This window comes from Oncorhynchus mykiss, chromosome 28 (genome assembly GCF_057628025.1).
Source record: "Oncorhynchus mykiss isolate SJ-2025 chromosome 28, ASM5762802v1, whole genome shotgun sequence".
Taxonomy (NCBI): Eukaryota; Metazoa; Chordata; class Actinopteri; order Salmoniformes; family Salmonidae; genus Oncorhynchus; species Oncorhynchus mykiss.
The window spans coordinates 20,612,227-20,635,056 of NC_143049.1; the positions used below are offsets into that span (position 1 = coordinate 20,612,227).

The window sequence follows — 22,830 nt, forward strand, 5'->3', positions numbered from 1 at the left end:
ATAGCGCGCGGGGCGCTCGCTCTCCAGATTGCAAGACAAATTAGAACGGTGCTCATGGGGTCTGGAGAGTCTTGAGGCATTGATAGCAATGAATGCGCACGAAGTTCTTAAACCAATGTATTGTTTGAGGTATTGTCTTCTAATTTTCCACCGACACACTATTTAGGCATTCTCTGCTCACCAAGTGCAGCATCCATAACTTGTTAACTAAATGTTGAAGGCTCATAGGCACACAGCGCAGAGCAGAGTCTTGTGTTTATGATGTAGTGTAAATTATCATTACTTTGATCATTTCCAACAAGTCTGATGACTAGCCTATGATTCAAACAATTATTAAACATTTAATCAGCGCACTTCAACAGGTAGCAAAATAAATGACCCCACTAATCAAAGCTCCCAATGTCTCTCTCCCTCCACCCATATACCCCTCTTCAGTCGACAACATATTAACATTACAATTGCTTAAGTATATATATTATATAATATATATATATATATATATATATCCTCAGAGTTTAAGGAAGATTATTAATTCACTATTCCTTGGCCTGATTTTTAGCACTAATCTGAAAGTCTCGGACTGGAGCCCTGGGCGGTTAAGGCTGTTTCACGCAGAGAGATTAGGGTAGGGATATTCGAGCGTCATACACATTATAATACAACGCAGGAAACCTGGTGCTTCCTGTCTGGTTTGGTCTCGTTTACAAAATCTAATCTTTCGGTCTGTTTCCTAAGTAGCCAAAATAGCAGTTTAGTCAAGTGGCATTAAATGATCAGTGAATAACTAGCCCGACATATGGCTAACCATTCTGTATATGATACATCCATCTCGGGTTTCAAGGTGGCAATCTGGTGACCCGTGTTAACCTGTAGGTGGCCATTTACTGTTTCTCTCCCATTGCGTCAGAGCTCATAGCGTCAGACAGACAGACAGACAGACAGGCAAAATAAACACATAGGCCTACAATTTAAGTTGATTAGTTGGAATCAAGTGTGACATGGAATAAAATATGCGCTGCTGCATGGGACAAAAATACCCTGCAGTTCTATGGCTCGTGTCTTGTCTCACCTGCATATGTCGAAGAGGTAGCCTTGATTGCATTTTTTATCATTTAAGACCTTCCTTTTCAAACTGACTTTTGATTTTGAATATGATTATGATTTGCCATAGATAGGTGGTGTGTTAAGCACCTTTTGTGTGGGAAATGCGCTCTACAAATAAATACATTTAGCATTGGCTATATTATTTGATAGAATCTTGAGCAAATTGTTTTAATACTATTGTCACCTATCATTTTACTTACCGGCATGTAAATTGACACAATCTAGGCTAAAGCAATAACCTGAAGAAAAGTTGAAGGTAGAGTAAAGAGTTTCAATTAGCCAATTAGCCTAATAACTGGGAATTTGACACGATATAAGAAGTCAGGTTGAGAATCTCGCCGGGACACTGGGGTTAACTCAATTGGGATTAGTGTCGGGTTAGAGTTTTTAGCAGAGGATCTGTACAGAGTTCTCTGTACTGCCTGGGGCGTTTGGGTGTAAAGCGATAAGTTCCCCCTACTGTCAATTCAATACCATGCACTTCCAGCAGCATCTGGTCTCCCATCTAGGGATGGAGAGACCAACACTCTTGAGTATCAGATTGCCCTGGGGCAGGTTTAAATCCAGATCAAAATACTATTAGATTATTTTCCCGATATCCTCGGTTCATCCTCCTCCTTGTTCAAATGGAAACGGGAAAGTTAATTAATATTTCAACCAAATGTCATGGGATTATTAGCATGATCTTGATTATAAACTACAATGTGGTATCATCGGATGTAATCAAAAAGCAAGGAGGGACCAACATCATTTAAAATGGCACAGGGTTATTTTAACCCCCCCAAAATAAAGGTGAAAAGTTGATCCCTGATGTGAAATTTCACCCATCTGCTCTACCCTATCTTGAAAGGTAAATTATATGTTCATATGCATATGCATATCTGAATATGAATTATTGACAAACAACGGAATTTAACTTTTACACGAACATAGTTTTGATGCACAGTTCCTTTAAATGGAGTAATTTAATTCGAAATGTAATATACCATCAATGGGGTGCTCCTAATAAAGTTGCAGATAGAAATCTAATGTGTAGAGCTGACCATATTTACCCTACACTTAACGAAAAGTAGGTCCAAATGTGGAACCCTTTCACCACTAAAATGCTGTATAACCTTTTTCACCACCAAAGTGTTCTACCTGGAAACAAAAAGGGTTCTCCTATGGGGAAAACGAATAACCCTTTTCTGTTATATACACTCTTAGAAGTAAAGTAGGTCTGTGTCTGTTCTATGCAATACATTTTTTTTATCTGAACATTCTGTAACGTTTTCTAGGAAATGCCCCAGTTGTTTCTGGCCATTGAGGACGCCTGGTGGTCAACAATGATATTATCATAATGTGCAGGTATTAAACACGGCTTAACCATGTCAAAAGCATGCATACTGTAGCTTCTCCTCCTTTGTACATCTACATTTTGGGCATTTTTTAATTATACAATATGTTTCATTTATTTATGTCCCAATATTGAAGATATAATGCTGTTTTTTTGGTCAAGAAGTGGATCATAAATGGCGAGGCATCACATTGAAGAAAAAATGCTCACAACACATCAGAAAACAACTTTGGAGTAGGCCTATTTTAAATGAAATTATGGGCACAAAGACACATTCAACTCCATCGTTCATAGAATCAGATGGAGGATTCATCATAAAACCATTTGATGTTCCCAATTATTTGAATGATTCCTTCACTGGCAAAGTGGACAAATTTAGGCAGGAAATGCCAACAGTGAACAGTGAGCCATCATGCACATGCAACAAAATAAAAATAAAATAAAATCATTTGAATTTTGTAAAGTTAGTGTGGGGGAGATGGAAAAATTATTATTATCGATCAATAATGACAAACCTCCTAGCATTGACAACTTAGGTGAGATACCTACGTTAGATTTCAGTGCAGCCTTTGATATTATTGACCATAACCTTTTGTTGAGAAACCTTGTGTTATGGCTTTTCAAACTCCATATTATGGATGAAGCACTATCTAATTGAACTCAAAGGGTTTTCATGAATGGAAGCTTCTCTAATGTCAGACATGTAAAGTGTGGTGTACTGCAGGGCAGCACTCTACTCTTTTCTATGTTTACCAATGACCTGCCACTGGCATGAAACAAATCATGTGTGTCCATGTATGCTGATGATTCAACCATATATGCATCAACAACCACAGATAATGAAGTCACTGAAACCCTTAACAAAGAGTTACAGTCTGTTTAGGAATGTGTGGCCAGTAATAAACCGGTCCTGAACATCTCTAAAACTAGGAGCATTGTATTTGGTTCAAATCATTCCATAAATTCTAGGCCTCAGCTGAATCTGGTAATGAATGGTGTGGCTGTTGAACTAGTTGAGGAGACTAAATCACTTGGTGTTACCTTAGACTGTAAACTGTCATGGTCAAAACATACAGATTCAATGGTTATAAAGATGGGGAGAGGTCTGTCTGTAATAAAGAGATTTTTTGACACCACACTCCACAAAGCAAGTGCTGCAAAGACCTAGTTAAGCTGCAGCTGGCCCCAGAACAGAGCCGCACGTCTAGCTCTTCATTGTAATCAGAAGGCTAATATTAATACGATGCATTGCCAGTCTCTTGGATAAGAGTTGAGGAAAGACTGACTGCGTCACTTCTTGATTTTATAAGAAACATTAATGTGTCGGAAATTCCAAATGTTTTGTATAGTCAACTTACACACAGCACTGACAAACACACATACCCCACTCAACATGCCACCAGGGGTCTTTTCACAATCCCCAGGTCCAGAACAAATTCAAGGAAACATACAGTATTATACACATCTCATATAGAGCAAGTGAACAGCAAACCTGGTTCCAAAAAACAAATAAATCAAAACCTCACGGCACAATGCCTCTCCCTCATGTGACCTACTTGTTGTGTGTATGTACTGACATGTACAGTGCATTCGGAAAGTATTAAGACCCTTTGACTTTTTATTCTAAAACAAATTAAATAATTTAATCTTTTATTTTTTTTATTTAATAATAATTTTTCTCAATCTACACACACAACCCCATAATGACAAAGCAAAAACAGTTATGACATTTTTGCAAACGTATAAAAATAAAAAAAATAAAAACAGAAATACCTTATTTACATACAGTTGAAGTCGGAAGTTTACATACACTTAGGTCAAACTCGTTTTCCAACAACTCCACACGTTTCTTGTTAACAATCTATAGTTTTGGCAAGTCGGTTAGGACATCTACTTTGTGCATGACACGTAATTTTTCCAACAATTGTTTACAGACAGATTATTTCACGTATAATTCACTGTATCACAATTCCAGTCGGTCAGAAGTTTACATTGACTGTGCCATTAAACAGCTTGGAAAAGTCCAGAAAATGATGTCATGGCTTTAGAAGCTTCTGATAGGCTAATTGAAATCATTTGAGTCAATTGCAGGTGTACCTGTGGATCTATTTCAAAGCTTACCTTCAAACTCAGTGCCTCTTTGCTTGACATCATGGGAAAATCAATAAGAAATCAGCCAATACCAAAAAAAAAAAATGGTCTTCTTCATCCTTGTGAGCAATTTCCAAATGCCTGAAGGTACCATGTTCATCTGTACAAACAATAATACGTAAGTATAAACACCATGGAACCACGCAGCTGTCATACCACTCAGGAAGGAGACGTGTTCTGTCTCCTAGAGGTGGACATACTTTGGTGCGAAAATTGCAAATCATTCCCAGAACAACAGCAAAGGACCTTGAGAAGATGCTGGAGGAAACAGTACAAAAGTATCTATATCCACAGTCAAATGAGTCCTATATCGACATAACCTGAAAGGCCGCTCAGCAAGGAAGAAGACACTGCTCAAAAACCGCCATGAAAAAGTCAGGCTACGGTTTGCAACTGCACATGGGGACAAGATCATAATTTTGGAGAAATGTCCTCTGGTCTGGTGAAACAAAATAGATATGTTTGGACATAATGACCATCTTTATGTTTGGAGGAAAAAGGGGGAGGCTTGCAAGCCGAAGAACACCATCCCAACCGTGAAGCACAGGGATGGCAGCATCATGTTGTTGGGGGTGCTTTGCTACATGAGGGACTGGTGCACTTCACAAAATAGATGGCATCATGAGGAATTTAAAATTATGTGGATATATTGAAGCAACATCTCAAGACATCAGTTAAAGTTAAAGCTTGGTTACAAATGGGTCTTCCAAATGGACAATGACCCCAAGCATACTTCCAAAGTTGTGGCAAAATGGCTTAAGGGCAACAAAGTCAAGGTATTTGAGAGTCACAAAGCCCTGACCTCAATCCTATAGAACATTTGTGGGCAGAACTGAACAAATGTGTGCGAGCAAGGAGGCCTACAAAGCTGGCTCAGTTACACCAGCTCTGTCAGGAGGAATGGGCCAAAATCCACCCAACTTATTGTGGGAAGCTTGTGGAAGGCTACCTGAAATGTTTGACCCAAGTTAAACAATTTAAAGGCAATGCTACCAAATACTAATTGAGTGTATGTAAACTTCTGACCCACTGGGAATGTGATGAAAGAAATAAAAGCTGAAATAAATCATTCTCTCTACTATTATCTTGGCATTTCACATTCTTAAAATAAATCCTAACTGACCTAAGACAGGGAATTTTTACTTGGATCAAATGTCAGGAATTGTGAAAAACTGAGTTTAGATGTATTTGGCTGAGGTGTATGCAAACTTTCAACTTCAACTGTATGTTTTCAGACCCTTTGCTATGAGACCCAAAATTGAATTCAATTGATTGGACATAATTTGGAAAGGCACACATCTGTCTATATAAGGTCCCATAGTTGACAATGCATGTCAGAGCAAAAACCAAGCCATGGGGTCGAATAAATTGTCCATAGCGCTCCGAGACCGGTTTGTGTCAAGCCACAGACCTGGGGAAGGGTACCAAAACAATTCTGCAGCATTGAAGGTCCCCAAAAACACAGTGCCCTGCATCATTCTTAAATGGAAGACATTTGGAACCACCTAGACTTTCCCTAGAGCTGGCCTCCCAGACATAATGAGCAATCGGGGGAAAAATGCCTTGGTCAGGGGGGTGACCAAGAACCCAATGGCCACTTGGACAGAGCTCCAGAGTTCCTCTGTGGAGATGGGCAAACCTTCCAGAAGGACAACCATCTCTGTACGACTCCACCAATCAGGCCTTTATGGTGGAGTGGCCAGACGGAAGCCACTCATCTGTAAAAGGCACATGACAACACACTTGGAGTTTGCCAAAAGGCACCTAAACAACTCTCAGACCATAAGAAACAAAGATTCTCTAATCTGATGAAACCAAGATTGAACGCTTAGGCCTGAATGACAAGCGTCATGTCTGGAGGAAACCTTGCACCATCCCTGTATTTCAGTGGCATGGACTAGTCAGGATCGAGGGAAAGGTGAACGGAGCAAAGTACAGAAGGATCCTTGATGAAAACCTTCTCCAGAGCGCTCAGGACCTCAGACTGGGGTGAAGGTTTACCTCCCAACAGGACAACGATCCTAAGCACACAGCCAGACAAGGCAGGAGGGGCTTCGGGACAAGTCTCTGAATGTCCTTGAGTGGCCCAGCGAGAGCCCAGACTTGAACCCGATTGAACATCTCTGGAGATACCTGAAAATAGCTGTGCAGCGATGCTCCCCATCCAACCTGACAGAGCTTCAGAGGATCTGCAGAGAAGAATGGGAGAAACTCCCCAACTACAGGTGTGCCAAGCTTGTAGTGTCATACCCAAGAAGACTTAAGGCTGTAATCGCTGCCAAAGGTGCTTCAAAAATGTACTGCGTAAAGGGTCTAAATACTTGTGATATTTGTTAATTTTTTATAAATTAGCAAACATTTCTAAAAGCCTGTTTTTTCTTTGTCATTACGGGGCATTGTGTGTAGATTTGAGGGGAAAAAACAATGTAATCGATTTTAGAATAAGGCTATAACGTAACTGAATACTTTACGAATGCACTGTATGTGTGACTGATAGATGCACACACACTACATGTTAATGTTTTTAAAGATATGTAAATTGTAAAGTATTTCGTATTATCTTTTTCGTTATGTGTCGGACCCAAGTAAGACTAGCAGTCGCCATTGGGGTCGGCTAATGGGGATCCTAATAAATCAAATAAAAAAATGAAATCAGCGGCACCGATTGGTCAAGACAGAAAAATAACATCAGGCTGACTGAAAAATGGAATCAGTCAGTGCAAATTAATACATGGTCAAGACCCGGGAACAGAGTTCATAATTATTTTATTCTGTGTTCATATGTATGCACATATAATCCCTATACAATACAACATAAGATCAGAGTAGCATGACAGACCACTAAAACAGAATCCAAACAGTAAAAAAACTAAATCATCAATAAATAAATCGTTAAATAAATATACTAATACAAGTATAAATTAGGTATAGATTTTGTATTTCTAATATTGTCTGCATGCTTAAAGGAACATCCTCATGTATAATTTCTGTACAAACACACACATGGCTATTTTCAAGTACAAGTGTTGTTTTGACTATGTACATTATGTTCATGAGGCTACTTGACCGTATTGAAGAAAGGCCAACATATCAAACGAGGAAATTAGGAAGCACTTTAAGAGACACACACACACCTCTAAACACTGATGGACACAAACCGACACACACACAAACTGACACACACACACACACACACACACACACACACACACACACACGCACACACACACACACACACACACACACACACACACACACACACACACCACCAGCACTAGGAGACCCTGATTTGACAGACTGAATTTCCATCTCTTCCTGAGAAATAACAGAGCTAAGCCTGCTCAACCACAGTCACATGGCATTCCAGGAGTCCATTTGGGATTAAACTAACATACCAAGAAACAGTTTACTAATACAATTAAGCCACTGAACTTGCTACTGGAAAGACATTGTTAAGAAATGAAACAACTTGCATTCCAGAGATGTTTTTTAGTGTCCCTCTCTAAGTGTTTAGGGTATTTCATATTGGGTTGCTTATCACCACAAAGATCCTCACTTGTCATACAAATCTACATTAGACACCTGTCTGAATTTACAGAAGGGAAATCACCAGGATGAGTTAAGTTCAAAGAAAATTGTCTCTAGTTGTCCTTGTACCATTAATGATTAAAATGTTTTAAACAGATAGTGATTCTCTAGAATAAGCAACGATGTCTTTACAATTGACAGCATCAGCAGGCAAAACCAACAGAATTGGCTACAGAAAGGAAGGCATCCTCTTTATCTAAAATCTCTGATCTTTACAGATGGGACTTCAAAACCAAAGTGTTCAGTTGTTTTACACATTTACTTGATCTGATTTCAAATGAATATTGCTTTAGCATAATATACCCTGTTCGTTTGCCAATTATGTTACAATCCCCCCAAAAAATATTGAGAAGGTTGAATGGGGCATCAAGCAAGGGATTCTGTTTGGCCCATGCTTAGGTAAAAGTAAAAATAGCTAAAGAAACCAAATACTTAAACATACTTATTTGCTATCTTTTAGGATATCAACAGGTGTCTACATTGATTAAGAATGCTATACATTTCACAAGATCATGATTTATGTTACTCAGGTGTGGGTAAAAGTGATACACTTTTTAAAAGAAGGATCACGAAGGAGTCATCTTCAAGCGAGGATCTATGTTACATGGATGGAAACAAGACCAGGATCAAATTTGTGAGAGAGACAAGAATATGTCTAAGAAACAACTATACTGTTGGCATTTCTCTTCCCACTACAGAGAAAAGAGTTAGTGTGGTTATATTACAAAATCTGTGTGGGTCTGTGTGCTCACAGGAACCATACCGTTAAAAGCACATGTGTGCGTTTACCTGTGTGTGAGATCTAGCGGTGTGTGAGATGTAAGTGAATCTGTCTGTATGGGTAGTGGTGAAGGTGTGCCTGCCGCGGAGCTCATAGCCTGGTCTGGGCCTCAGGGATATAGATCTCGATGCTGTCTGCACTCTCGGTGGCTGAGTTCTGCCGCACCGACGCGGCTCGTTTGGCGGCCATCAAGCGCTTGCGCGCATCCAGCCGCTGCTTCTCTGAGCTCTCCAGGGACCTATCACGGGCCAGGGGAGGGTGACCTTTTGGGGGTTTCTTTGGCACAGGAGGGGGGATCCGTCTCTCCTGAACAGGGATGACAAATAGTCAGTTAGCCCTCGGGGGGAGGGGGGACAGGAGCGTAGACAGCATTAGTACACCTATAGCAGCACACGGCTAGCGCTACAGATAGACAACCACACACGACGCAGCGGCGGGGGGGCGACTGACTGCATGAGGTACGGTGGCCCAGCGAGGTCAGGCCCCGTGGTGCGTGCCAGATGGAATGACTTCTCAAAACCAGCTCACTGTCGACAAGAACAACAGAACAAAAACATGGAGAAGCGGTCAGGAAATCAATAGTATAAAATGCAACAGCCATGATACTGTACAGTAACAACATCTTTACAGTCGCTAATACAACAAATGACAGGCAATGGCAACATTCAACTTTTGGGTGTGAGGTGTTTCACTGTGTAAATGATTGTGTATAAAATTGAATGAATATGATGGTGTATAAAACTATTGATGAGTTGTAATGTGTGATTCACGCCATGTAAAGCACTTAAAGATATGCGGTACATCTCATAAACCCTCACCATCTAGACCAGTGGTCACCAACCGGTCGATCTCCAAGGTATTCCTAGTCGAGCACCAAACATTTCTGTAAAAACCCCAATGATAAAGCCTTGCCTTCCTATTTTTATTTATTTTTTCATGCTGTTGGCGGTAGGTTCACTTGATTCAGCAGCCGTGTTCCCATTTTTTAACCATTTCATGTGTCTGAAGGGAGAACTCCATCTACCCAGCAGGCCCAGAGAGCAAATCAAGTGCACCTATAGGCCTACCACTGGCCAATCAGTTTCATCAAGCCATAGACTGTAAAAAGAAGACTCGATCGCACAGCAAAATCGATACTGTGAGATTTCAAATGGTTTAAAAACATGAGACTCAACGAATACAGCAAAGAGCTGCTGTTTTTATGAGCAAAAGCTCATGTTTAAGTTGATATTCAGCAATGTCAACACTTAAAATGCACGTTCTCCCTACTTCCACTTACGCTACAAACAGCACTGCCGCTGCATTAAAGGAGTAGCCTCTAGCAAAGTGTTCCCATAAGCTTGCATTGTTATTATTAGCGGCTTGTGTCTTTTTTAATATCCAGGAATATCTCACTTTCTCTGGTTATAGGAGTAACATGGATTGGTCCATGAGGCAGAAATAATGCAGCGTCACTTGAGTTTCGCCATCAACTGAAAGACTGCGTCCCCTTTTGTCAGTGGAGGGAGGGACAGCAGAGGGACAGTGATTCGGGTGAGAGGCAGCCTCACTGCTGCTCTCTCCCTCCCCTCAGACTGACCATCAGATGCAGGCCATCAGTCAGCTGTGCCTCACAGGTAATACAACAAAGTATCTATTACCAGTGTGATCATATACCTCCATTTAAAAAATATATAATGTAACAATAGTCTGAGAAGAACAACATTGGCAGGGCAATTCAAGCATTAAAATTATGCAATGATAATGTTTTGGGTGTATAGCCTACTGCACAAATCTCATTGCTACAGACCTGTTTTAAAATGGTTAATGTTGCATAGGCTTACGTTAAAGTCATGTTTAAAAATAATCTGAGCAGTAGATCTCAAATTGTATTTTGACTCATGAAGTGATCTGGACTCAGAAAAGGTTGGTGACCACTGATCTAGACAAAAGTAATTTGTTGCCAAACCAGAGAAAATCATTGATACAGTATGTTATTAACAAATAATAATTGTGAAGTTACAACAGCAATACTAGATCATGCAATGAGTTGAAGCTACTGATTTGTTTCTGCATGATCAGTATATCTTGGCTGGTTGGAATGATGAGCTGAGTCTCCATTGACTTAGACAGCACAGACAGATACTAGCTGGTCCTGGACGCCTGTTTTACCTTTCTCTCCGGGGGGTCCAGGGGCTTCCAGTTGTTGGCCCTCAGCTGGTGCAGCTCATCAAACTTCAGGCTGATGTTCTCGATGGACAGCTGGAGCATGTCCCAGAAACCAGCCAGGTCCTGAGAGATGGGCCGCGGGCGGGCGTTGGGGTTCTGATCCCAGATCAGTAAAAAAGGGAAGAACGAAACAGAGTTTTACCTCAGATTTTATGTGAAGAACAGGGGGAGTCAAAGGAAACTGAAGAACTAGAAGAGTCGCACACCAGGTTCTCCTCACAAAGTTCCCGGAACTGCTGGAACTTCTGTGACATCAGGAGCTGAGCACTTCCTACGGCAAGCCTCATTTTCCCCAAGACTGTAGAGAGGAAGATAATGTAAATACAGATCAGATCACACAGGGAGAAATCATAGGACTGTCTCATTGTAATGGCTGGAATGAGGCCACCTAATTGTACCTATCACATGTACAATTACGCACAACTACGCGGCACTAGCCTCCACTGCTCTCACACAATTGTGATAGGTAGTGGTGTAAATGCTTTTGGACAGGCCAGACTCACTGTCATCCGGCAGGTCGTTCTCCTGTTCGTCCTGCTTCATCTGTCTGCACCAGCCCTTCATGCGGTCCGTCTCGGCCTGCAGCAGCTTGAGGAACCAGCGTCCGTCCCTCTGGCACACAGACTTCTGGACTACCTCCAGGGGATCTTCAGTCACACTGTCGATCCAGGGGTCAGGCGGGGGCAGGATGGACGGGTCGAAGCACACGTCATCGTAGTCGTCTGAGGTACAAGCGTGGTAGTGGTTGCCCGAGCCCTGGATGCTGACGGTGGAGGCAGAGGCTGGCGAGGTGGCGGCTTCGCGGGAGTACTTGCGGGACACAGAGCCTGAGAAGGGCAGGTCTGTTTCTGGGGAGTCCAGGGGGCTGTCTAATATGTCAGGCATGTCCAGGTCTGCCTGTACTGCTGCCGTTACACTGTTGGAGCGGATGAACTGCCGGTATCTGCCAACAGGGTGAGATATACATCAGTGCTCAGTCTGAGGGGACCTGACTAGGAAAAACTTGAACCTAATTTAAGGCTATACATAAGGTGCATAGTTTTTCTGGCCAGGTCACAATGTGGTCAGAAGAACTTAAGGCCCTGCATTTGCTCTGAAACTACCAGTACTGCAATATTCTATTCTCCATCCATTCTGATGGATGGAAGGTTCATTTTACCACATTTTGAGCCAATCCATGGTACCATGAATGAACATCCCACACAGAGTGTTAGTGTGGGAGGTGTACAGAGACACAGAGTAAGGGAAGGGAAGGGGCCCTAGGCTGCAGTCATCACGGAGCAAGCCTACTACTCTAAAACATCCACCAGCCATGACTATTCCTTTAGAGGGAGCGCCCTTCACTGCAGACACAGCAGAGCTGTACAAGAACTGCCTCACGATGCCGATGACTATTGCTGCTATATTTGTCCTATACAACACATAGGGTGGAGCAGAACACACGTAGCACAAGGAAGAAATATACAATAAGGTGTATAATGTGAATAATTTCACTCTGATTCATATTCAAACTCTCACAGTCTTTAGTATGACTAAGCTGCGGTAGTGGGCAGTCAGTGCTCCTCATTAACAGACAGAAGTTGGAGAAACCAGCAGTCAGCTACTTTAAAGTCTACCCAGACTATTTCTCCAACTTCTATCTCCAGTATCAACAATTAGAGAATAATCTTGTGAGTGAGAGTAGGCGTTTGGTTTGCCTCATCAGACTGCAGTCGCAGGTGAGCTGGAGATGACTCAGCTGAAGTCACTGAAGAGGCGAGGCCAACAGACAAACATAACTCACTCACCATTTCCCTTTCAGAGAAACGGGGCAGGAAATGCCATAGTTACAAATGTCTGTTTTGCTAGCGCAGCTGTTCCACCGTATTAACAACCCTAGGCACAAGCTGCTTCTCCCAGCAACCCCTGACTCACTTAGTAACAGCCTTCATTTGTAAATGGATGGCTTTCTCTGGACATTCACACAAAAAAGGTAATGAAGGCAAGAAACAGTGAAGGACTGACATTCTGAACTGACTGATAGAGAAAAAGCGCGCGAGAGAGAGAGACTCACCCCCTCTCATCCTCCACCTGGACCCCAATTGATTGGTACTTGGACTGGTCCTCCATCTCCAGAGCTTCCTCTTCTGGCCCATCCACCTGGACATAAAATTATCCAAAAAACGAATTCACCTATAAACTAGACATCTATTTTTCAGTCACTACAATATACAGAACACCAGGGTGAAGTAATGTAAACATCTGCCACTAGAGGACAGTATAGAGCAAGAGTAAAACCTGTCAACTCAGAAAGGGGATGAGGATCCAGTCTCTAAAAACCTGGCTCGTGTGTCAACTAATTCATTTCTTATTATTCCCATATCAGATCAAACAAAATGTTAAACGACACCAGAAAAGTGGTTGTGAGGTAGTGTCTACCACAGACCTGGATGCCGATGGACAGCTGGCACTTGGCCCGCCTGGCCTGCTCCTTCCTGCTGTCCTCAGTGATATGGGCCAGGGCCGAGGTGGTGGTGGTGATGGTGATGCTGCTGTTTGCAACATGCTGGCTAGCAGGGCCGTGGACCTGGGCGTTGGCCGCCTCAATGGCTGCCGTTAGGGCCTTCATGCTGTCGATGCTCTCTGTGGAGTTAGACAGGCCTGACTGGATGGTCATGTCTCCCTGCGGGTGACTATCCCTGCCCCCCTGGCCATGGCCATCCATGTAGGCATCCTGGGCCGACTCGGTGCTGCTCTGGGCTGTGATGGAGATGAAGGGTTTGGAGGTGCGGGGCGGCACCGGGGGAGGGGTCTTCTTATAGGTTGTGATGCATGATGACACTGTGGGGAACCATGGGAGAGGTAAAGTACTTGCGAGGGGGATATTTAACACACACGTCATAGCTTTCTAACATATCAAAGTAGGAATGTATATTCTACTCTCCCGCTGTGGACAGGTTTTGATGTTCTCATACACACAGTCAAATCTATAGGTGATCAGGGGAGGGCGACAAGTCTCATTGATGAAGAGGGAACATGTTAAAATCTAAAAAGGTAATGGTGATAGTAGTGGTAGAGGTATGCGAGCCGATTTATAGAAACACATGAATAAAACAAGGGTGTTTTATTCCTACTCTTTCCACCTCTTTTTCTCTACCACACTCACCCTCATTTTAAAGTTTGTGATAGCTTGTTTTTGTGATGGCTTACACAATCTAGTCAAGAGTTAACTGCTCATTACAAAATGTGCAATTACAGCAAAATAATGAGGGTTAGTCATTCATGTAAAGGTAGAGGGAAACACCAAAGCACAGCAAATGAACAGCCGTGGAGTTTCTCATAGAGTGCGGAACTGTGAGATGGTAAATCATGCAACACAAATGAGCAGACAGACAATACTATGCATTCGGAAAGTATTCAGACACCTAAATTTTTCCCCATTTTGTTATGTTACAGCCCTATTCTAAAAGGGATTAAATCTACACACAATTCCCCATAATGACAATTCAAAAACAGGTTTGTAGACATTTTTGCAAATATATATTTATTTTTTAAAACTGAAATATTACATTAACATAAATATTTAGACCCTTTACTCAGTACTTTGTTGAAGCACCTTTGGCAGTGATTACAGCCTCAAGTCTTCTTGGGTATGACACTACAAGCTTGGCACACCTGTATTTGGGGAGTTTCTCCCATTCTTCTCTGCAGATCCTCTCAAGTTTTGTCAGGCTGGATGGGGAGCATCGCTGCGCAGCTATTTTCAGGTATCTCCAGAGACGTTCGGTCGGGTTCAAGTCCGGGCTCTGGCTGGGCCACTCAAGGACATTCAGAGACTTGTCCCAAAGCCACTCCTGCATTGTCTTGGCAGTGTGCTTAGGGTCGTTGTCCTGTTGGAAGCTGAACCTTCTCCCCAGTCTGAGGTCCTGAGCGCCCTGGAGCAGGTTTTCATCAAGGATCTCTCTGTACTTTGCTTCGTTCATCTTTCCCTCGATCCTGACTAGTCTCCCAGTCCCTACCACTGAAAAACATACCCATATGTGTGCCTTTCCAAATCATGTCCAATCAATTGAATTTACCACAGGAAATTGAAGAAACATCTCAAGGATGATCAATGGAAACAGGATGCTCCTCAGCTCAATTTCGAGTCTCATAGCAAAGGATCTACATACTTATGTAAATAAGGCATTTCTGTTTTTATATTGATTGAATTTTCCAAAATGTCTAAAAACCTGTTTTCGCTTTGTCATTATGGGGTATTCTGTATATTGCTGAGGATTTTTAGAATAAGGCTGTAACATAACAAAATGTGGAAAAAGTCAAGGGGTCTGAATACTTTCCCAAAGGCACTGTACAGTACAGAGAGTTCTATCCATAGAAACATCAATACAGGTCCAATTGTACAATAAAAATGCTTTTCAATTGAGTTCTTAAATGAATGTTTCACTTGTGAGAAATATTGGGATCGTCTCCAGTACATATTAGATATTTTATTCCATGGCAAGCTAACAAAGTGAGGTGTCTGTGGAGGAATGATCCATGTAGGGCAGCAGGATACTTATGTTACGTCGATAGAGAGAGTCTAGGCCCAGCCCCAGGTTCTGTCTGCTTTGACAAGTACTTCAAAACGCAACTCTGACAGGACTGAATAAATAGCACCATGCCCTCAGACCACACAGAAGCAAAGAACAGTCTCTCTCTCTCTCTTTATCTCTCATACACAGACACACACCAACTCACGATCTCTTTTGACATCGCCACTTCTAAAACTTTGATGATAGAAATCAACTGTCTGGCTTTGTTTTTGATGAGCGATGGCTGGCAGGGAGAGGGAGAAGGAGCACACAGACACCACCAGCTCTGACAAACTGTGGAGCTTATTAGTGTGTAGCAGTGACCCAGCTGCACTCCGTCCCCTCTGCCCCTGGACCCCCCCTGGCCCTGCTGCCTGTACTGTATCTATTACACACACACACCTGAAAAATCTATAGCTAATAACAAAACCATAATTTGTTAAACAAAGCCTATTGTGCTGTAGAGACAATACTCATTGAGGCAGAAAACACATATTATGCTGTTAGGCAGAATACACATATTATGCTGTTAAATCAATAGCCTCCTAGTAGCAGGTCCTTCCAGGGTTGTGTATAACATATACTCCCCTCCATATGCATTTGGACAGTGAAGCTAATTTATTCTTAATTTAGCTCTATACAACACCATTTTGGATTTGAGCTCAAATGTTTCATATGAGGCGGCAGTACATAATGTCACCTTTTACTTGAGGGTATTTTCATACATATCTGTTTTACCATTTAGAAATGAACGCTCTTTATGTACAGTGCCTTGCGAAAGTATTCGGCCCCCTTGAACTTTGCGACCGTTTGCCACATTTCAGGATTCAAACATAAAGATATAAAACTGTATTTTTTGTGAAGAATCAACAACAAGTGGGACACAATCATGAAGTGGAACGACATTTATTGGATATTTCAAACTTTTTTAACAAATCAAAAACTGAAAAATTGGGCGTGCAAAATAATTCAGCCCCTTTACTTTCAGTGCAGCAAACTCTCTCCAGAAGTTCAGTGAGGATCTCTGAATGATCCAATGTTGACCTAAATGACTAATGATGATAAATACAATCCACCTGTGTGTAATCAAGTCTCTGTATAAATGCACCTGCACTGTGATAGTCTCAGAGGTCGGTTAAAAGCGCAGAGAGCATCATGAAGAACAAGGAACACACCAGGCAGGTCCGAGATACTGTTGTGAAGAAGTTTAAAGCCGGATTTGGATACAAAAAGATTTCCCAAGCTTTAAACATCCCAAGGAGCACTGTGCAAGCGATAATATTGAAATGGAAGGAGTATCAGACCACTGCAAATCTACCAAGACCTGGCCGTCCCTCTAAACTTTCAGCTCATACAAGGAGAAGACTGATCAGAGATGCAGCCAAGAGGCCCATGATCACTCTGGATTAACTGCAGACATCTACAGCTGAGGTGGGAGACTCTGTCCATAGGACAACAATCAGTCGTATATTGCACAAATCTGGCCTTTATGGAAGAGTGGCAAGAAGAAAGCCATTTCTTAAAGATATCCATAAAAAGTGTTGTTTAAAGTTTGCCACAAGCCACCTGGGAGACACACCAAACATGTGGAAGAAGGTGCTCTGGTCAGATGAAACCAAAATTGAACTTTTTGGCAACAATGCAAAACGTTATGTTTGGCGTAAAAGCAACACAGCTCATCACCTTGAACACACCATCCCCACTGTCAAACATGGTGGTGGCAGCATCAAGGTTTGGGCCTGCTTTTCTTCAGCAGGGACAGGGAAGATGGTTAAAATTGATGGGAAGATGGATGGAGCCAAATACAGGACCATTCTGGAAGAAAACCTGATGGAGTCTGCAAAAGACCTGAGACGGACGGAGATTTGTCTTCCAACAAGACAATGATCCAAAACATAAAGCAAAATCTACAATGGAATGGTTCAAAAATAAACATATCCAGGTGTTAGAATGGCCAAGTCAAAGTCCAGACCTGAATCCAATCGAGAATCTGTGGAAAGAACTGAAAACTGCTGTTCACAAATGCTTTCCATCCAACCTCACTGAGCTCGAGCTGTTTTGCAAGGAGGAATGGGAAAAAATGTCAGTGTCTCGATGTGCAAAACTGATAGAGACATACCCCAAGCGATTTACAGCTGTAATCGCAGCAAAAGGTGGCGCTACAAAGTATTAACTTAAGGGGGCTGAATAATTTTGCACGCCCAATTTTTCAGTTTTTGATTTGTTAAAAAAGTTTGAAATATCCAATAAATGTCGTTCCACTTCATGATTGTGTCCCACTTGTTGTTGATTCTTCACAAAAAAAATACAGTTTTATATCTTTATGTTTGAAGCCTGAAATGTGGCAAAAGGTCGCAAAGTTCAAAGGGGCCGAATACTTTCGCAAGGCACTGTACTTTCGCAAGGCACTGTATCTAGCTCCCCATTTGAGGAAAACATAAGTATTTAGACAAATTCACTTATAGTGTCAATGCTACATCAAGTTTGCGACTATACAAACTTGTTGGATGCATTTGCAGGTTGTTTTGGTTGTCTTTCAGATTATATTTTTGCCTAACAGCAAGTGAATTGTTAAAAAATGTATTGTGTCATTTTGGAGAAACTTTAATTGTGAGTAACAATAGAAGATGTTTCTGAACACACATACCATGGTTATGGATATGATTATGGATAATCATGGTAGCATCCACAAGAATGTAGAAGTGTTCAGAAAGTTACAAAAGGCACAAAGATCATTGACCCACCCACCCCACAAAAAACAAACCTCCCATTATTGGTAATGGTGAGAGGTTTTGTTTTGTTGTAGCCTCTAACCTTCTCACTCATCATTATTAATTAATTAATTCCTGATTTGTCTTAATCATGGCATTATCTGGATTCATTCAGAAGTGTTCAGGAACATCTTATCTACTCACTGAGAAAGAAAATTACACCAGTCATCACTCAGTTTCTATTGGGTAAAACATGACCCAAAAGTTTTTAGGACTATCCAATCTAATCATCACATTAGGAATGGCGCACGTGTGCAGACGGTTTTGGTTCCGTGTAGCCCTGCTCTGTGTAGCCCTGCACGGAACCCAAATCGGCTGCGCGCGTGCGCCATCATGCATAAATGTATTTTGTCTCCCCACACCAAATGCAATCTTTTATTTATCTTCATTTAACTAGGCAAGTCAGTTAAGAACAAATTCTTATTTTCAATGACGGTTAACTGCCTGTTCAGGGGCAGAGCGACAGATTTGTACCTTGTCAGCTCAGGGGTTTGAACTTGCAACCTTCCAGTTACTAGTCCAACGCTCTAACCACTAGGCTACCCTGCCGCCCCGATCATGACACGCAGGTTAAAATATCAAAACAAACTCTGAACTAACTAAATTTGGGGACAGGTCGAAAAGCATTAAACATTTATGGCAATTTAGCGAGCTAGCTTGCACTTGCTAACTATTTTGTCCTATTTAGCTAGCTTGCTGTTGCTAGCTAATTTGTCCTGGGATATAAACATTGAGTTGTTATTTTACCTGAAATGCACAAGGTCCTCTACTCCACCAATTAATCCACACATACAACGGTCAACTGAATCGTTTCTAGTCAACTCTCCTCCTTCCAGGCTTTTTCTTCGACTTTATATTGCAATGGGCAACTTTCATAAATTACGTGCATTACCTCCACCGACCTATTTCGTCTTTCAGTCACCCATGTGGGTATAACCAATGAGATGGCACGTGGGTACCTGTTTGGGAGTTGCAGGACTTTCAGCGTGATCTGCGTCAGAAATAGAACTGACTTCTATGTTAGCACTTGGCAACGCAGAATAATATTGAATAATATAGATATCTAAATTTATTTTGCAATGCTCGTGCACGCCACGCAAGCGGTGTAGTCAGCCTGTTAGAGGACAGGCTGAATGACACTGACACTACCAAGAAGACTAATCAATCCCGGCCAGATCACTAGTCTCCATTTCACGGACAGGCAGCACAGATCTGTGTGTTCCCTCTCTAAAGGCTCACACATCACACTGAATGTGGATCTAGCGTTCGTCTGCAAATTTTCTCAGCGCACTGTGTGTTAGTGACCACCCAAAATTTTACATGTGATTCTACATGTAGAATCGGTGAGCAGTCGGTTCACAAATTACGTTCAGCGATGTTAAGTACTTTCAACCAGCAAACACCATTGGTGTGTCTGAGCCCTAAGTGTGTGTGTTCCCTCCCTTAAACACAAGAACAGACCGAAATACAGATATGGATGTGTGAAATAGCACACGAGCTATGTGGAATTCTTATTTTTTTGTATTCAGCCATGCAGGTAGTGTAGGTGGAAGTATGTAAATTCGTGTGAGTCATATCGTATGTCTATGTTTATACGTTGCACATCTGGCTTCAGGGAAGAGAACACTCATTAGCTAAGTACAGTGTTATGCGCCATGATCTAATCAGGATCTTCCTACAGTGGAAACAACAACCACAGCAACAACAAACATGGCTGCTTACAAAAAAAGTGTTACTTGAGTTATTGATACCATCCTTACCTTCACTATTCTCTGTCACCAGCACAGTGTGGAAAATAAATTAAGATATTATTAAATTAAGATATAGGTAAGAACCCAAGAGAACGGATGGAGAACTTGAGTGTGTATGACTCAGCGTCTTTTTATTGAGAGAGAGAGATAGTCCATCATAATTGCGTCAGTAAGAGCTAAATATGAAGATGTAGGAGTAGGTCACATATGCTATAAACCACGCTGGAGGTTACTGTGGACCAGGGCATCCATTGTAACACAAAGTACCATGACAACCATTTTACCATGACAACCATTTCCTTTTAATTGCCCACAATGTCGTCACTTTCTTCTCTGTGCGAGCCCTGGTGAAATGTGAAAAGGGATATGTGCCTTGTTGTGCTACAGTGCTGTGCCTCTATGCACTGTATCTTTTTAAAGATCTCCATGGTACTGTACATGTTCTGGTTCACGATGTGAAGCAGAAAAACATTAGAAGACTTGAAAACAGCCCCAATCCTCCACCGCCACTGCAGGAATCTATAAAAGGATCCGCTTTAGCTCCATAAAGCCATTGGACTAACTGCTAAACATGTACTGCAGTGCATAGTAAAGATGATCCCATATTAACCCATGTAACATGCTTACAAACCCTGTCATTCAGGAATCTAATGCCATTCCTTAACCATTTTCAAATAGTAATAAAAATCAACTTCTTCCCATATGCATCTCATCCCGTCTGTTCCAGTCCGCAGTAGGAAGTAGCTGTCAACAGATTCACAGTTTCAGCAGAATATTCAAGTATTCCTTGACAGGGTCAGAGTGGAGGCAGAACCCCTCGTGTGTTTTGGCACACGCAGCGTCAGCGGAAGGAAAGACGGGCTCATTCATGCCCTGCTAGGCTGGAGGTTAACAGTGGTTGACAGACAGGCAGGAGCCAGGGCAGGGCCGGAGGGTGATGAATGAGGCCTTCTAGCCGTAGAACACAGATGGGTCATTCACCAGCGGTGTTACTCAGGCTGCCTTGGGGGAATGATCTCAGTCCATGGTGGACTTCTTTCTGGGAATGAGGCATGGAGACAGGCCCCACATGACTCCGATCTCCAGCTGTAACCAGTGTTGTTTACACTGTACGACAGCGTCTGAGGAAATAATAGTCGAGGGTAAGATGACGGCTATTTGTATTCTACTGCCTTGCTTGGCTTGCTGGAGATGAAGGTCACTATTTTTTAAATAGTTTGTAAGTGTAAATGCATTGCCTCTTGAAGAATGTATTATTAGCTGGCAGTTGTAGAAACACCTGACTACACTAGAACAACTAGTGCTTTGAGAGTGCTTTCTTTCCCAAAACACTGATCCCTACACTGAGTACCACCAGTACCTACACTCTATTCTCTAAGTCCAGGGGACATCCTCTTGTAACAGCTCTGACTGCACAACTCCTGAGCTGTAATAGTGTCCCCTCCTCATTTCGCTCTTTCTCTCCTCATCGCTCTCTCCTCTGCTGTATGTATGAGCCAGCAGGAGTCCTAGGGCTCAGCTTGCACCAGTATTACACAGATGTCATGTACAATCACCCATATCTACTCTCAGCAGCAGCAGCACCTACACCCACTCACCGCTACACACCAAAGGCCTCTTGGCATCCCATCATCTTAGCTGTTTAGGGAAACACGTCAATCACACACATCAGTCTCACAGATTACTAAGGATGGGAGGATGGATGGAAAACACTTTCACAAGTATCATGGGATTAAGAAGCTTATATCTGATCTGCCGCGTACCGTATGGAAAAATATAGCCTCGCTTTCCAGGCTTCCTCAAGTGATTAACAAGACTTGGAAGGATGGCATCACAAGTCTAGTAAAATATGACACAAATAATCAAGAATCACATGGTAATTCATCAGATAAACAGAATCAATTTTATCTGACCTACAAGGCTTCCTTGTAAATTGTATTCACCTAAAATAACCTAGAAACCTGAGTTACAACTTTGAACTATGCCCATCTCCTGCTTTCCATTCCCTTAGGCAGATGGTATGTCTCAGGGAGCCAGACTCAGAGCCATGTACGAGGGGTAGAGGTGCCCTCTGAATGTCAGCACCAACACTCCTCCCCATTAACTCTACCATAAGACTCTCTCTCCTCTCTCTCTCGTACAGCAGTGTATAAATCTCTCACAGCACCATGGCGATGAGCCATCACTGGGATCGCCCCCTTCCTCCACTGCACACCAAGCGTCAATGTCAGGGCCTCACTCTGATGAGCTTGGCTCTCTTATTTCTGCCTCAAAACCTTGTGGACTTTCTTTTTCACAAAACCTTGAAGACCAAAAACATTTTCCTCTCAAAACATTGTGGACCAAACCCATTTTCCTCTCAAAACCTTGTGGACCAAACCCCTTTTCCTCTCAAAACATTGTGGACCAAACCCCTTTTCCTCTCAAAACCGTGTGGACCAAACCCCTTTTCCTCTCAAAACTTTGTGGACCAAACCCCTTTTCCTCTCAAAACCTTGTGGACAATTCCTGTTGAACTGTGTTATTAGGAGAAGAGTCCACAAGGTTTTGTGAAGAAAGGGTTTTGGTTCACACGGTTTTGTCAGGG

At 42.1% G+C, this 22,830-nt stretch overlaps 1 protein-coding gene across 6 annotated transcripts in view; it reads right to left on the bottom strand.

Annotated features, from left to right (window-relative positions):
* Nucleotides 1-7,340: 7,340 nt before the first annotated feature.
* Nucleotides 7,341-22,830, bottom strand: part of LOC110508699 (disks large-associated protein 1-like) — a 120,243-nt gene continuing 104,753 nt past the window's right edge. For 4 of the 6 annotated variants that reach the window (XM_090225619.1, XM_036966553.2, XM_090225618.1 and 1 more), the window contains 6 exons: nt 13,594-13,988; nt 13,222-13,307; nt 11,672-12,111; nt 11,375-11,466; nt 11,112-11,264; nt 7,341-9,266 (listed from right to left, as the gene is read on the bottom strand). In XM_090225619.1, the coding sequence (XP_090081745.1) occupies nt 9,051-9,266; nt 11,112-11,264; nt 11,375-11,466; nt 11,672-12,111; nt 13,222-13,307; nt 13,594-13,988 (1,382 nt within the window). In that variant the 3' untranslated portion in view covers nt 7,341-9,050. Of the gene's footprint in view, nt 9,488-11,111; nt 11,265-11,374; nt 11,467-11,671; nt 12,112-13,221; nt 13,308-13,593; nt 13,989-22,830 lie in introns of all 6 variants that reach the window. The other 2 variants (XM_090225621.1, XM_090225620.1) reach the window with 1 other exon arrangement.